This window comes from Ambystoma mexicanum, chromosome 1p (genome assembly GCF_040938575.1).
Source record: "Ambystoma mexicanum isolate Mex_15411 chromosome 1p, UKY_AmexF1_1, whole genome shotgun sequence".
Lineage (NCBI taxonomy): Eukaryota > Metazoa > Chordata > Amphibia > Caudata > Ambystomatidae > Ambystoma > Ambystoma mexicanum.
Window position 1 is genome coordinate 673,567,906 of NC_090921.1, and position 17,515 is coordinate 673,585,420.

The following is a 17,515-nucleotide window of genomic DNA, read 5'->3' on the forward strand; positions in this document are numbered from 1 at the left end:
CCATTAAAAAGTACCCAAAAGAGAGAAAAAGGGTTCCCAGGGTTAAAGTAAAAGAAAGAGTGAGTGTGTCTTCACCCCTTTCCTCATTTGGATCTTGTACTGGAAGAGGTCTTGAACAGATATCTGTGCCCCGCGACAGACCGAAACAAAATACAGACGCCAAAAGTGACCTCTCCACCTGCGATCTTCCTCGACCGGACCAAGTGCAGATGGATTCCGGAACATATACAGTGGTCTCCGGAAGAATCAGAGTCAGGGGGTAAGATAACATACCAGTTTGTCCCTCCCCCAACCCTCTGTCCTCCATAGCATTACATTGGGCCTAAAATCCTGGGCTTAAACTCACTCTTGCGTAACCTTTGGTGGTGAAATCTGGATTACAGATCTTTCCGAAGGCATATCCTAGTATTTCCGAAGGCATATCCTAGTATTTGGGGGTGAGTACTTCCCTGAACTTCACTTGAACTTTTACCTAACTTTGGAACTCTTATGAATCATAACCACTGGCACTCCTATTCCTGTAAGAAGTATATGCTGTGTAACGGGTGGCTTTTCGGCAAAATACCCCAAACCATTTTAGGGTACGACTTTATAAGATTGAGGTAAGCTGCGTGGGTTGGTTATAAAGAGTTCTGCCTATTTTTCTATGCATCTGAAAACTTGCTTTATTGCACTGGTAATGGATTCATATGCAATTCTATTTTTCCTAAGGGTGAATGTACATATATCATTTATTTAGTTTTGTGTGTCAATACTTTCGTGTGATTTTGATCTGCTAAGTGTGCTATTAGGAGGCCTAATAAATAATTGTATTTCTATATGCTTATTCTCTAACAGGAATTACTGGTGTTGTATGGACTCATTTTAGCCCTGGACTACTTTCACACAATTCCTGAGACTAAGTCTTGACTGCTCTGCTATCTCACCTTGATTCGGTTTTGGCTAGCCTCTGAGTGTCTCCACTGTTCAACATGACAGGGTGGCCTCTAAAAATCCTCCGACCACGACTGATATTAGAAATCCATTTAAACAGCTTATATGACATAGAAGTGAGGGTATGAAGGACCAGATGGCTAAAAGACAAGAGGGTCAAAGGACAGGCAAAAGAAAATGCACAGCCATTTTAGAGTATATGTACTGCATTGTGTGTAAAAAAAATTAAAACCATGGTCAAAAACGAGTTGCTGCCACCAGCCTGTCTTGGACAGATTCAAGCAAAAGAAATATTACTTAAAACAGAAAAAAAGAAAACAGTATCCCTGCCACACTTCACTGTAAGGTGATGTGTGCAGTTTAAAAACAAGAAAGTTCATAATCAAGGACACGGCACCTCTGTATAGAAAGCTGCAGGGACTGATCACTGCCCCTAAAACAGATGAGATAATAAAGCCAAGTAAAAGCTAAAAATGACTTTACTAACCCTCAAAAGTCATGTCAGATTGCAAAACGTTGAGGGGTTACATATAGGTCTATAGGGCAATAGCAGCAACAACAAAAATGTGTTCCTAACATTGACATTGCCCCTGTAACATACAGCTATACTGGTTGGGGAACCCCGGATTGGCCCTATATGGTTATACCATATATGCACCAGTCGAATATTGATGCCTGAATGCCTTCGCTCAAAAGGAGAAATGGCTTCCCCTGGTTTACTGCACAAGGTTTGAAGCCTAGCAATTCTAAACACTTCTATTACCGGAAAAGCTTCAGACTGGTTGGGCTGCTGGCCATGCTGCTCTGCTGCACTGCTTTCATGGTGCTGTGACTGCCACTGGGGCCAAACTGCAACTCCTTCTGCTGCTGATGTCTGAAATTGGGCCGTAGCCTGATTTCGTTCTGGAATGAAATAAGGGGAGTTGAATAAAAAGCAGCATTAGCCAGAGTTCAATCTTTTCTTTATTTTTTAAATGGCAGTTTATTAGCATTTTCAGAGAAACAGAAGGATTCAATGCACGTCAAATATATGTGAAGAACAGGTTGTTAGTCTCTGAAAAATTAAGTCCTGCCTAAAACCCCTCACTCCCCCTCCTGTCTGCTCAAACACCTTGTACAGTTGTGTAGAACAAAGCAGATTCATTTTTACAAAATCACGTATATGTGGTATTGTACTTCTCTAAAAATGGCAGCCACAGCCAGATATCCCACACTTTGACAAGCCATTGCTTCTTTGTGGGTGTTGTCAGTCTTTTTGAATATAATGCTACACAGCTTCCCACTGCTATTAATAGGTTATGTGGCATATGTGCCAATGTACATCCCTCCTCACCCTCCTGGAACAGACCAAATAATATCTTTGGTGAGAGTGAGCATGGTTTCCCCTCCAGCTCCATAATTCACGATAACGCCTCCTTCCAATATAACTGAATCACTCTACACTTCCACCACATGTGCCAAATGTTGGCATCTACTTGGTCACATCTCCAGTAAGTTGAGGTAACATGGATTCACTTGTGACAGATGATGCGTGGAGTAGTGCCACTGATGCAATAGCATGATCGCTTGCCACTTGTACTGCAGTGAGATGAAGACTGGTGAGATTCACAGCACATAAGAGACCTTCCCCAATCAGGATTTCTCATTCAAGATCTTTGCCCCACTGTAATACAGATGCTCAGTGGGTCCCTAGGTTCATCAGATATTAGTTCATAGTATGTACAAGCTGTTAGGCCCATTGAATACATCACTGTCAGTTTGATTTTCTAAAAGGACATTAGGTCTCTGTGTAAATTCCGCCCCATCTTTTGTCTGTTAGGGCTCCTTTAGTTGAACATAGGGAAACATTAGAAGAGGGCGGATCCGTAACACCTCCTCCAATTGCTCACATGGTAAGTATTCCCCAACCTGACCACATCTGGTGGCCCTCTCCAATCGCGCCTTGTACCAACTCTGGAACCGTAATGGTTTGTGGATTAGGTCCCTTACTCCTTACTGGGGATGCCCAAATGCAGCTCAGCGGTGAAGGCCATGAGGTGAGACACTGGGTATGTTGCCCCTCCTTTTATATATCCCTTTGCAGTGCCAAGACCAAATGAACTATTCGCCTAGGGATATTTGACTGGGGAACCCAGACGCATTCATTCAACTGAACCAGAGGTAGCACCACATTATCCAGGTGCGCCCACTGCTTAGTGGAAAGCAGGTCTAGGTGGTGAATCGGCACCCTTAATTGCGCTGCCCTATGATAGGATTATCGGTCAGGGAAGCCGCTACCTCTGGGTAGAACTAATGTCTCGTAAGCAAATCGGGGCCTGACTTTAAACCACAGAAATCCCAGTAGGGTTCTTTGGGGCAGTTGTAGAAAAATGGGGGTTGGGGGGAACCCGGGTAGGTATCATCTGGAACAAAAAAAGGAATTGGGGTAATATGTTCAATTTAATAGAATTTAACCTCGCCATCCAGCAGAGGGGTATTTTCCCACATTTGGCTATATCGTTGTGCACCCTCTTTTTCATAGTGAGAGATCCTTTCTGTTGTAGAAATTAGACAGGTCCCTCGGTATGTAATAGCCTCCCTCTGGATTTTAAAGGGCAATGTTTCCAGATAATGTTCATCTCCCTCCAGTAAATTGCCTACGGGGAAGGCGTTTGATTTATCAAAGTTAACTCTAAATCCAGAGTGCCTCGCATATGTTTTGATTGCCTCTTCTATCTGTAGAAGCGTTTGACGCAGCTCTGCGACGTAGAACACACCGTCCTTAAGCTTAAACTTCTTACTCATGACCATTAGTCCCCTTATATTAGCATCTGTTCTGATGATAGCCCCATGACCAGGAAATAAAGTAGTCTTGTTCCTCTATATAGGCCCAAGGGTCCCAACCTGAACCCATTCACTAATACCATTACCACAGAATAGGAGTACAGGGCTTCTGTCCATCCTTTACACCTTCGGCCCATACCAAACGTTCCCAACACTTTGCTCATGAATGCTCAGCACACAAGCAAATGACTTTTTGGTGTCTAAAGACAGGATGATTGCTCCAATCTTCACCACCTCCAGGACAGTATTAAGAGTAGATTATTGGGCAATTATCTGCCCCTTGTCTGTTCTTAACGAAGCCCACCTGATCTGGGTGGAACAGGGATGGAAATACTCTGCCAAACATCAACCCTAACACTTTTGCAAATATCTTGGCATTAGATTCAACAAAGAGATAGGACTGAAAATGTCATCAGTTTCTTACATTACTTGGGGATGGCTACTATTACTGCTTCAAGGAATGATTTTGGGATGGCGTCAGCATACATGACAGTGTTAAAAAGCTTTGACAGGATTAGGAAAGATTTTCTTTTTGCACTTTTCCCTCAGCACATTCCTATGGGACCCCCAGTCATATGTTTTGTTAATTTTTAAACCTGTCCTGATTTTTGGAGGTCAGTAAAGCATCTAGCTTTACTTCCCTTGCCTGTTTTGCTCACTCTTATGGGGAAACTGAATAGTCCTTAATATCAGTACTGACAGATATTGTTTCTTTTGGAATTCTTGTATTTTTACAATTTCACTCATTACCTTACAGTGAAGTGCAGTTAGGATACTTTGCATCCTTATAACTTCTTACCTAATGGATTTTGGTACCTTTGATGATGGGCTAATAAAAGCTGGTGGCAGCTGTGTGATTTTTACAGTTGTGAATTTTACAGTTGATATGTTTCTCGTGTACTTTTGAATTTACTGCAAATGGGTACCAACAGTGGCTAGCACTCTAAAATGTCTGTGCCACAAGAATTTTGCTAGTTATTTGGAAATCTTGCCCCCCGGCCTTCTTCCTGAATTCTCTGGTCAGGAAATGCCATATAAGTTACTATGTATTTCTAGAATCTGGCCTGGTGAAAAGATTTTAGGAGGCCACCCTATTTATAGTGAACAGGGAAACTCAGAGGTTAGCTAAACCCAATCATGGAAAGCATGGCGAGTGGTCAGGGGTCCACAATGGGGCACTGAGCACCAATGTTCTCAGGGCACCGGATTACCACAAACCTTTTATTGTGCAGATGCCGCTGACACTGGGATAGGTGCTGTCCTTCCACAGTTAAATCACAAAGGCAGGGAAAATCCTATATGTTTTATTAGTCGCCAGCTTAAGGACAGAGCTCAGGTGGGCGTTTATGGAAAAGGAATGTTTTTCCATAGTGTGACCCTCCAGAAACAGATCTTACCTCTTTGGGACTCACTTCACTGCGCAGACTGTCCACAAGCCCCTAAAGTGACTAATGAACATAAAGGAAACAAATCCTACGTTTATCAGATGGTCCATAAACCTTCAAGGCTTTGACTTCACCATTGGGCATAGGCCAGGTGCACAACATAGCCATGCTGATGGGATTCCCAGAATCTATAACCTGGAACAAGAAACCCATCATGTGATGGATTAGATCCCCTGTCCCTAGTTGGGGGGATTTGGAGGTCACAGTGTTAGGAAAGATTCCCCTGCAACTTCTATGGGCCCAGAACCTTTTGCTTTTGAACCTGTCCTAACATTTTATAGGGAAGTGAAGCCTTCAACTTCACTCCCCAGTGCTTGTACTCATTTGTCATGGGGAAACTAGGTCTCCCTTTTGTCCTTTTACTTACACCTTTTTTTAACAGTGTGCACAGCATCTTAAAAATACAGTGCAGTGGGGATTCTTTTGTATCACCCTATTCTTTTACACTGGGTATTTTTGGCTATTTTTATATGTGCCTAAAGGCAAGCTGTTGGCAGCAGTTACATGTTTACCATGTTTGCAGTACTGTTACTGTGCACAATAGCGTTTACCATGTTTGGCTACACAACGTGGCTAGTGCCCTAAAATAGCTGTGCTACTCAATACTTTGCTTGTTCTTTGGCCATATTGTTTCTTGGCCTTCTTCCTGCCTTCTGAGGTCGAGAAATCCCTAATATGGCTATGCATTTTCACAGGAAAACTGCCGCTTTAGCGGGCTAGTGTATGCCATGTGTGTGCGGGCCCAGGAAGTGGGCTGGGCTGTCGCCTAAAAGTCTGGTGTGCATGCATAAGTGAAACCCACAGTGGTCCCTGATTGGATCAGTGCTGCCTGAGTGAGTGGTGCAGATCCTTACCATTGGTGGGCTGGGATTTGTCACCAGCCATGATTTGGGATACGAGGACGACTTCTGCAGCCATTCCAGCAGATCAGCACTGGAGCAAAGCATCCTGTGTAGTTGTGCAGCCAACTGAACGCTCGTGCACATCTCATGAAGAGGCCTTGCAACCTTTCCTGCAATTGGCCCGGTGAAGTCCTGCTGGACTACCTGATCTGGGAAGACCCTCTGCAGTGTTTCAAACTTTGGACTGGTGGAACCAACTAGAATCGTCCCTGGACCTGCCGGTGGACCGATCAGCTATGTTTTGGTCTACCTGGCCAAAAGCATCGCTGTTCTGCATTTTTGCCTTGACATTCGGTGGTCACCAGCTTGCGCTACAAGTTGACTTACTGCCAAGTTTCAGTTTCCCAGCATCAACGGATCCTGTCCTGGAAGGCCTTTTTTGACCGCGACTGGAGAGATGCGTGCTGTCGCCCGAGTGCAGTGACTGCCGCTGGAACCATCTCTTCTCCGTTTGGTAGAGTGTCTGAAGAGGCCTGCATCGGTTCCTGCTGCATTTCTTACATCAGAATGGGCTGCACTCAGCTCCTGGACCCGACCAGAATCTGCCTTGCACCGCATCTTCTACTGGATCCAACCTACCTCCAGCGACTACCAGTCGACCTGTCTAGTCACTTGGGAAAATTTAAGTCAGGGTGGTGAGTACTCGCAATACTTCCACCCGCCCCAGTCGCCCCTAAACCTTAGAAAAAAAACATTGTTTATTCCATCCACCTGCTTTTTAAACATTGGTTGTAAAAGCTGTTGTAAATGATCAGAAAATAGGCTTACTTACTTGTAACATTGTTGTGAGGTTCTCTGGAACATTTTTCACCACCACAAGAACCTTTTCTTCCTTTGTCCCCTCTCCTGAGAAGTAGTTTTCGTGACTTTTGGGCACAAGGCCCCATTCAACATAGGGATTGGCCTTATAAAGTTAGGGTTGATTAAGTAAATTGTATGCATTTCTACAAACCTAAGGTGACTGTATATATGTTTGAAAACTGAAAGTTGTGTGATAGTGTCTACTTGTTAATTTTCTAGTGTGTGCTGAGCCTACAATAGAGTATTTTTGTACTTACCTGTCTAAGCAGAATTATTGTGTGCTTAATTGCGTGGACCCTTGACCATGCTCACTCACTCCAGAGACTAAACCTTGACCACTCTCCAGGCTTACCTTGATTGGGTTTGGTTAACCTCTCAAGAGTTCCCCTGTTCACTATAACTAGGGTGGCCTCCAGAAATCTGCCTACCAGGCCAGATTTTTGCAATCCATCTCAACACAGATGTAGGTTTTTTGAAAAACGGATTGACATGCCGACGAGTGCTGCATGCCGCTCTCACGGCTGCCATAACAACCACGCTGGTGTTGCTACACGTGGGGCCGACATGCCCAGGAAGGCCTGGGCGCGCCTGCATTCATCATGTGTGCTGCCTGCTTCTGTCCTGAAGAAAAGGTAAATTGTTTTTGTATGTATTGTACATGTATTTATTATGAATGCATGTTGCAGCTGAGGGAACGCTCCTGGGCTGACTTGAACTGTCAAAGGGAAATATGGTTTCTCTTTGACAGTTTGTGCCCTAGCCGCATGTGTCCAATGGGCCATGCAAGGCTGGGGGCTTTTTCTTTCCCCAGCCTTGCATGGCCCTTTGGGGATGCAGGTTGTGGTACTGCAAATTTGTATGAGTGAGGGGGGGTGCTGTGCCAGCTGTGTAATTTTCCCTCCAGTTGTGTACACCACACATTTTTACTTTGTTTAAACACTATAGTCTGACTTGACCAGAGGAGCACAGCCTTCTGCTGCACTCTTCTGGGCTTTTCGCTCACTTTGTTATGGGGAAACTGACATGCCCTTAAAGACAGTCAGTACTGGGAGACTTTGTTTCCCTTAGTCCTTGTCAATATTGCAACTTTTCTGAGACATGTTGCAAGTGCACAAAGTACCTTATAGTACAGTGCACTTGGGCCTTCCTGTCATTTCTAAAGGCCCTAGTTACTCTCAAAGGATTTTTAGGAGAAGTGCAGATGTGCCTTGGACAGGGCTGGTGGCAGCTTAACTTTTAGTGTATTTTTAACCCTTTCCTGCCAGGTAAACCGCGGTTACCGCGTTTGGCATGGTTAGGTGGCCTGGCTCCAAAATGGCTAAGCCGTACGGTTCTTTGTCCTGTCCTTTGGCCATCTTGCCCCTTCACCTTCCCCGGGTCAGTCCTTATTTGGGCATGCATTTTGCTGGCTTCTGCATGCCTCGAGTGTGCGCCCCTAGGATGTGGGCTAGATGGCCTAGTTCCAATACACATCCTGGGTGCCAGAGAGTCTGGTGTGCTGTGAATGCCTGGGACACCTGTAGCCCATGATTGGTCCACGTATGGTATGCCTGTATGTGAGCAGATCTCCCATTGGGTCCTCTTCGTTTTGGCGCGAAGGAGATTTTGGATAAGAGAAGGCACCATGTCGATCTCTGGAGTTTTCCCTGAATGAAGGATAGGATCCAAGTATTCTGAAACTAAGAAGCCGAGTCAAGGAACCACTGGTGACCCACTGGAAGATGTGGCACCCTGAGCCCGCTGTCGTCCCATGGGACCCCTCCGAATCTGGTCGTCCTAGAAGGTCTGTGAAGACGCTTCAACCCATTGGAATAGTGGGACCAACTATTCTCGGGAACTTCATCAAAAGCTGCAAGTAAGCCTTTTCGGAAGCGTCCCTGGGCCAACCAGTGAGCTGACCAGCTTGCGCAGGACCTTTGCCCTGAAACCGCCTCCATTTCGAGGAGGCCCTTGAAACACAGTCCATTGCACACTCTGTGCTCACGGCACTCTCACACCGAATTTCGTACACTTGGCATTCCCAAATCTGGAGTAGAGTGAGTGCGCCCAAACCGGAGTATACGCGGTTACGGTGTCACCCAGCCGTGGTGACGAACTTTGCAAGTTCATTGCAGCTGTAGTCCTCTGTGCCCTCAATCCTGCTACAGCAGAACTGGCGTGATCCATCAACCAGGAGTGGAGAAATTGCCACTGTCCCGTTTGGGAATCAATGCTGTATCTTTGTCGCTGAAAGCAGCAGAGCTGCGAGATTGCTGAATTTGAACCTGCAACCGAAGTGGACTCGACTGCCGAAGTTTGGACCTGCAACCGAAGTGGACTCGACTGCCGAAGTTTGGACCGGAGTGCACCGGGGGTCAGTGAATAATTGCAACCCTAACCGGTGGCCCCTAGTGCATCCATTCATTGTTACGCACGAGTGGCCCCTGAAGGCCCCTCTCCTTTCCACTGCTAGTGCGAACTAGCAAACTATTCCCAAACTCTGGAACCTGCTCTGCCCTGCTGGGGAGACCCTCCACGAATAGTGGGAACTTATTTTGCATCACCTCACCCACCATCCTGAGCTGCTACAGACCCTTGAAGAGACCCAGTTTTGCCCATCTGCATTACTGCACGCACCAGCATCGCAAGTACATTTGAGCAATAGGCTCCACTCTTCTTAGGGATTGGACTGCCTTTCAGTTAGGATTGTGTTTGATGCAGAAGGGACTAAACACTATTTGCACTGCCCGTTTCCTTCCCTTTTTAGGTTGTGGACCAATTTCGTGCATTAACCCTTTAGACCGCATTGGTCTTGTATATATGTACAGTATATTGATAGGATTGTGTTGGCTTAGAAGTATTACTGTGATTTTATTTGTGTGTTGAACCTCAAAGGCCTTGAAATAAATGTATTTGTATTTTTAATATATCTACACCTGACTGGGAGTGAATTATAAGCGTCCTTTACTCTCTGTGTTCATTGAGGTCTTTCAGTCACCCTCACCCCTCCTGAGACCGAGTCTTGACCACCGCCAATGCTACCTTGATTGGTCTGGCTTGTCCAGAAGGTTACCCTCTTCCAAGAAACTAGGCTGGCCTTCTGAACCTCTGCCCACCAGGTCAGAGTTCATAAATCCATTTTAACAGTGCCACATCATCAGTGCTCCGGCAGTAGTTCACCCAAGTACATTAAAGAGAAATTACAAAGCCCTCGCATGACATGGCCGCAGTGTTGAGCGACGCAGGTGTTTGGCGGCAATGGGGTAGCGGCGTAGACTGAGTGCGGACAAACTCACCCTCCTGTCTGCGGCTGCAAGGTAAGAAGGTGCAGGGAGAGGTAGCTTGCTTCACTCCATGCAACCCCGCTGACCTGGTGCCCCTTCTCACTCTTGCACACATGCCATTCCCTCGCTACCGGTCCTTGCACGCCCCCTGCTTACTTGCGCTCCCTCCCTTGAATCTTAGGCCGCGTGCGCTCACTTGCATCTTATGCCGTGTGCTCCCTCACAACTTAGGCCGTGTGCGCACCCTCACAATTATAGGCTGCATATGCCCCCTCACAACTCAGGCCGTGTGCGCTCTCTCACAAATTAGGCCATGTACGCTCCCTCGCAACTTATGCCACGTGTGCTCCCTCGCAACTGAGGCCATGTGCGTTCTCTCTCTACTTAGTGGCATGCACCTCTCCTTCTCTTAGTCGCTGCGTTCCATCGCATCTTAGGTCCCTGCATTCCCAATGGTCCCTTTCCTCCCCTGTCCTCTTGGCTCCCTCCCTTGATCTATTGTGTACTGTTCTTGATGTTTTTGTTGCTCCAAGGTTGTTGGCTTACATTGTCATTGCCTGCATTCCTGTTGTGTACCTTCTTTACTTGTAGGTTCCTTTTGTGTTTGACCTTGTACGTCCACCTTGCTCTGATATTGTGCTGTTCCCCATGTTTCTTGGCATCACACTACACTGCCTGCTTCTTCCAATCTAGGTCCCCTGCTGTGCTTTGTGCTTTATTGTTGGCTCTGTCCTTCTCTTCTAGGTACCCTGCTGCGCTCTTGGTGCTTATTCTTTCTTCCCCTCTAGGAACCCTACTGTATTCTGTGCTTTGTTGTTGGTCCTTTGCATCAGCATCCGTTTTCTTCTAGATTCCCTATTGTGCGCTGTACTTTGCTGATGACTATGTACTGCATCTGATTTCTCTGGTCAGTTGCTTCTTGTCCATTGTTTTCCCTCCCCTCCTTTTGTGCCCCCCCCTCTTGGAGTCCACCCTACCTCCTGCTCCCCAGCGCTAACCCTTCAACCCCCTCCCCTGCTTGGGCTCCCCTCCTCTCACCACCCCCCCTCTTCCTTCTCTGCATCCTCTATGGAGCTCTCCGTCTCACCTATCTTCACTAACTGCTTTTCTATTGACTATCTTATCCCTCTCACTAGGTCTGGCAGCAAGAAGCTCAAAAAGGACATCCTGGTCTCCAACCTAGGCCTCCCTCTCGCTGATACCTACACCAGTGCTTCCTCCAGACAGACCCCGACATCCTCTTTGTCGTTCCCTCTCCTGTTCTATGAACCCCCCCCAATACGGTCTCTGTTCGTTCTCCTTTTTCCTCTTCTCCCATTAATGGTGGCACCCAGTGGGAGGCCCTCCTAGCCCCCTCCCCCTCCTCCAAGACATCATTAATGTCTACTTAAATGGCACCGTCTTGGTCCAGGGCCCTCAGGCCAACCTCCTTTTTTGATAGACGCTTCCCATGCACCTTATCAACTTCCTTTCCTCTCCTGCTATCCCTTCTTTTCCCCTCTCTGGATCCTCTGCCGCCTCCATCCTCTGCCACCTCTACCGCACCCTCTGCTGCCTCTCTGGCCACCCTGTTGCCTCCTTCCCCTGCCACCCCTCTGGCACCCTCTTCCTCCTCCCTGGCTACCTTGCCTTTTCCCCCTTCCTCCTCTGCCCATCCTCAGACACCTCCAAAACATCTGCAGGGCGTACCTCTGACCCTCCACGGAAGTCCTTCAAAGGGAGCAACCTGCTCCACATTGCTACTCTCAACTCTCGCTCTGCTGTCAAACACTCCTCTGATATCTACCATCTCCTGGAAGAACTTGATTTGGATCTACTAGGTCTCACGAGACTTGGTACGCGGCCAGCTCTGTCACAAGCTTTGACACTCATTCTTTATGGCTACAAGATCCTCTCCGGACCCAGAACCAACTGTCCTGGTGGGGGTGTAGACTTGATCTTCCCATAGTGGATCCCTGCATCTATCATTCCTATGCAGGACTACTCCTCCTTGGAATGCCTGGCCTGCAGGCTCTCTAACTCTCCTGGCCTCTCTCTCACTGTGGCAACTATCTACAGGCCACCTATCCAGATTGCCCTCTTTCTCTCTGAGTAAGCCGATCTTTCCTCCTCCCTCCTCGGCTCTACCTTGCTCTGAGCCCTGAACATCCACAACTGGATGCTACTTGTCCTTCTTCGGGACTCTTTAGCAACCTCTGCGACTCTCTCTCTGTCTCTATTCTTCCCTCTGGCCAGACTCACTCTGCAGGTGTTAGGCAGAATTGCATGCAGTACCCTCTGGGACCACCACATATAATTAAGACTACAGGTTTAAGCAAAACCAACCTTTGGTGTACGTCTGTAATACACAGTTTTGTGGTAGCGAGCTGAGCAGCCAGGCTTATCTCAAGAGGGAATGTGAGCAGTACAAGAGGTTACACAGAGGTCTTACAATCCCAGTGGTTCAAGCAGAAACTTACCCTCAAGGTTTCTTGGTAAAACACTTTTTAATTTATTACACAATCATTTAGAAAACATTCACTAGAAGGAGGCAACTTAATAATATACACAAATATACTTCAATAGCAAACCAATACGTTTCTGAACAAATTAGGCTCCCCTGAAATAGGAGCAAAAAGGCATTTCAGTTACTTTCAATGGGAGAAAAAAGGCACAAGTTAGCAGAATAGATCACACATACTTTCTTAGGCAGTGCAAATAGTTATAGTTCACTAGAGGACTTGATTCAGTTCAATAAGTTCAGGCCAAAGTCAATGGACTAGTGTCTTGGATAGGAAAGAGCTTTTCTTGAAGTAAATGATAAAGTCTTTGCGAAAGTTCTCAGAAGTAGTTTGTACGAAAAAGAATCGTATGTTGGGTCACAAGCTGATTAGGCCTGTAAGTTGGGAAAGTTTCACAAACTTTCACCGCAAGAGAATCGTTCTCTCAATCGGGTTGGCACAGTACCTTAGTTTGAAGCAAGAAATGCAGCTGAAGACTTTGGTTCCTGGCAGTTACTGCAGATCTCTCTGTTCCTGATCCTCAGTAGTTGGGACAAGAGGGAGGACGTTGGAGGACTCCTGCACTGCACGTGTTCGTCGGAAAAACCTGACAAAATGGAGTCACTTCAGTTCGAGTAGCTGTGTCATGATCTCTGCTTCCAAAAGCTCAGGGTTTTCCCAACTCCCTTGGAAGCAGATCCATAACCCAGGTTCCGAGTGCCAACCAGTCCCAATTGGGACCTTTTGGACCCAGTCCTGGCGCCAGTGGCACCAGGCTCATAAATATGCCCAGTCCCAGCGCTGGAAGCGCCGGGCTTATAATGCTTGGGTGGACTTAACTGCACAGACCATGCTGCTTACTTGCCTGCCAGTTGAGTCTCTGATCTTCTTCTGTTTGGAACTACTTTTCCTGTTGGGTGGGGCAGGAGCCACTCCCTAGATTCAGAACACTGGAACTCTTCTGGAAAGCAGGAACTCTTTTCTTACCTAGGCGTGGCTGTGGAAGGAGATACCTAAGCACTACAGGAGGCTATTTAAACCACACCCGATGGATGAATCTTGCTTTGCGTTATTCTGCATCCTCAGCAGCAGAACGCTCATCGTGTCTTCAAGACCGGCGCCTCTACGGGAATCAGGTGAGCGTTACAGAACGCAAAGCCTACCACAAAACTCCCGTCCAGGCGCTATGGAAACCTCAGATACCGACCAGCTAGCCCAGTTACTTGGGGAACTAAGGGCAGAAGTGCATGCAGCCCGTCAGGAAACGAACGCTCTAAGAAGGGAACTGATTATTTCCAAGGAGCGAACAGATGACCTTGCTAGACAATTGCTACAGTCACAAGCCGGACAGACCCCGTTACCCGCATCTGGGGGAAATCTTCCTTCTACATCCTCTATGAATCCAGTGCAGATCAACCTACCTGGGAATGTACCTCTGGCTCCGCCCGAACGATTTTCTGGTGACCCAAAGAGGTTTGCAGTATTTATCAATCAGTGCCGGTTGCACTTCTTATGCCGGCCAGCAGCCTTTCCAACTGATCAAGCTAAAGTAGCTTTCGTGCTTTCGTACCTGAGTGGCAATGGGGCAGACTGGTCGATCCCTCTGGTAAATCAAGATGATCCGGTCCTCCATGATTTTCAAGCTTTTCAGCTCAGTATGGAAAAACTGTTCGCACGACATTCACAGGGGTAGGCCTTGGACAATGAGCTTCTTTCGTTGCAACAAGGTAATCAAGACCTTTTGGCTTATATTGCGTCTTTCAACAGACTGGTAGTGGAAACTCACTGGCCTGAGGACAAAAGGATTACGCTGTTTTATAGAGGTCTACGCGGAGAGCTCAAAGATGTGTTAGCCCAAGTAGTGAATCCCCCACAAGATTGTTCGGACTATATAGACTTAGTCGTTCAAATAGATCACAGACTGCAGAACAGGAAGGCCGATCGTTCCAAGTTTGATGCTCGAGTATTTTCCAAACCGCCAACTCCTTCCAAAGGAGTAGACTCCGGGGAACCCATGCAAATAGGGGGTCTGAAAGGTCCTCTAACACAAAAGGAGCGGGAAAGGAGAAAACTGTTGCAATTATGCCTCTATTGCGGAAACTCAGGGCACTTTCTTCGAGACTGTCCGGTGAAACCTGCCAAGAAGGCAGTAGGAGCTGCAGTTACCAAAGTTACAAACTCTGAGCAGGGAAACGACCTCGCCCGACAAGAATAGAGGTCCTCTTGCCGAGCGTGAAAACCAGTTCCGTGACCTCGCATTAGCCCTGATAATCCGGATCGATTACATGCAATTGAAGCTTACGTCGACAGCGGTGCCATCGGCAATTATGTGGATCATGAAATGGTTTTGAGGATGGAATCTAACTCTTTGTCCCAAGGCTGTAAAGGACGTCATTACTAAGGTGGATGGTACGGAGATAGCCTCCGGGCCAGTAACGCATACCACTCAAGAAGTGACGCTAGTAAGTCAAGATGGACACCATGAGAAGATCGTGTTCGATGTGATCAAGGCCCCTCAGTTTCAGATTATTCTAGGAATACCTTGGTTAGAGAAACACAATCCTCTGATCGATTGGCGAGCAAGAACGGTCCAGTTTCCAGAATGTGTCTCTACTTGTCACCCTCCACCTGGTGTTGCACTGGCAGCAATTTCTTCAGAGACTCCCCAGTTACCTCCCAAATACCTAGAATACCAAGATGTTTTCCGGAAGGATCAGGCTAACTCTCTACCTCCTCATAGGTCTTATGACTGCCAGATCGACCTGATACCTGGATCTACTCCTCCTTGTAGTAGAATTTATGCCCTCACCGAGCCTGAGAACCTTCACCTTCGACAATACCTGGATCAATACCTCGCAAATGGGTTTATTCGTCCTTCCAAGTCCCCTGCTTCTTCAGCTTTGTTCTTCATTCCAAAAAAGGAAGGAGACCTTAGAACTTGTATAGATTATCGCTCCCTGAACCAGATCACCGTTAAGAATAGATATCCGTTACCTTTGATCCCTGAACTCCTGGACCAAGTCAGAAAAGCATGCATATATACAAAGCTGGATCTTAGAGGAGCTTACCACTTGGTACGAGTAAAAGAGGGCGATGAATGGAAGACGGCCTTCCGCACCAAGTATGGGCTATTTGAATATCAGGTCATGCCCTTCGGACTTTGTAATGCCCCGGCCGCCTTTCAATATTTTATGAACGATGTCCTCAGAGAGCTCATAGATGTGTGTGTTGTTGTTGTTTACATTGACGACATCCTCGTTTATTCTTCATCGGAATCTGAACATCGGAAACACGTGAAAATGGTCCTCGAAAGATTGCGTCAACACAAACTTTTCGCTAAGTTGGAAAAATGTGTTTTCAACGTGACTGAAGTTGAATTCTTGGGATTCATATTATCACCTGGCGGAGTGCGTATGGATTCAAAGAAGGTCGATGCAGTTCTCAAATGGCCATCACCATCCTCCGTAAAAGGTGTGCAAAGCATGTTAGGCTTCGCTAACTTGTACCGCAGGTTTATCCCCGAATTCTCTCGAATAGTCCAGCCCATCACTGCCTTGTTAAAGAAAAACAAACGTTTTGAATGGTCTACCGAGGCGGAACAAGCTTTCCAGGATTTGAAGACTAAATTTATCTCTGCACCAATCTTAAAACACCCTCGCCCCGAACTCCCCTACATCGTGGAAACTGATGCTTCAAGCCTTGCCATGGGGGCAGTTCTATCACAAAAGGACCCGGTAACCAATCAGTTGCATCCCGTGGCATTTTGGTCCCGCAAATTCTCACCTCCTGAAATCAATTACACGATTACTGACAAGGAACTTCTGGCTATCAAGTCTGCCTTTAAGGCTTGGCGGCATTATCTGCTGGGGGCCCGACACACCGTTACTGTGATTACGGATCACCGAAACCTGCAATATTTGAAAACCGCAAAAGCCCAATCCTCTAGACAACTCCGTTGGGCATTATTCTTTGCCGAGTTTGACTTCATAATTACCTATCGACCTGGTACAAAAAACGGTAAAGCTGATGCCCTTTCTCGGATGGGAGTGGAAGAACACTTGATCAACCCTAAACCTGTACCAATCATTCCCGAACAAAGAATTCTGGGTGTAATCGCCACAGAATCCATAGAGGAAGTTAAGGATAAAGCCAGGCAACTTGTAACTCCAGCAGACATACAGAATTGGCATCTGCAGGGAAAGGACTTTGCAGTAAAGGACAACTTATTGTATTTCCAAGAACGGTTATACCTACCCAGCACAGATTTACAGAAAAAAGTAATCTCTTGTTATCACGATTCTTTAATGGAAGGACATCCCGGTATGGCCAAGACCTCAGAAAAGATCAAGCGCTACTTCTGGTGGCCGTCTTGGAAAAAAGATATCAGAGACTTTATAATGTCCTGTGGAGTATGCGCCCAAAACAAGAGTCAAAAAGAAAGACCAGCAGGCCTCTTACGCCCTATTGACATCCCACCTCGCCCTTGGCATACGCTTTCTATGGACTTCATCACCGATCTACCTCCATGCTCCGGATACAATACGATTCTAGTAATCGTGGACTTATTCTCCAAGATGGCGCATTTCATTCCGCTCAAAGGCTTGCCAACAGCAGCAACTCTGGCCCGAGAATTTCTCGAAAACATCGTCCGACTGCACGGTTTTCCTTCGGTTCTAATTTCGGATCGAGGTAGTCAATTTATTTCTCATTTTTGGCGAAGTTGCTGTCGGTCGGCTCAAATTGATGTGAGACTATCAACCAGTCACCACCCTCACACCGACGGACAAACCGAGAGGACCAATCAAACTCTGGAACAGTATTTACGCTGCATGCTGCAACAAACTGAAAAAACGTGGAAAGACATCCTT

The 17,515-nt window shown here is 46.7% G+C and overlaps 1 protein-coding gene across 4 annotated transcripts in view; it reads right to left on the minus strand.

Annotated features, from left to right (window-relative positions):
- Nucleotides 1-17,515, minus strand: part of ARNT (aryl hydrocarbon receptor nuclear translocator) — a 675,339-nt gene that overhangs the window by 35,381 nt on the left and 622,443 nt on the right. For all 4 annotated transcript variants that reach the window (XM_069649742.1, XM_069649743.1, XM_069649741.1 and 1 more), the window contains exon 20: nucleotides 1,697-1,836. In XM_069649742.1, the coding sequence (XP_069505843.1) occupies nucleotides 1,697-1,836 (140 nt within the window). The remainder of the gene's footprint in view (nucleotides 1-1,696; nucleotides 1,837-17,515) is intronic.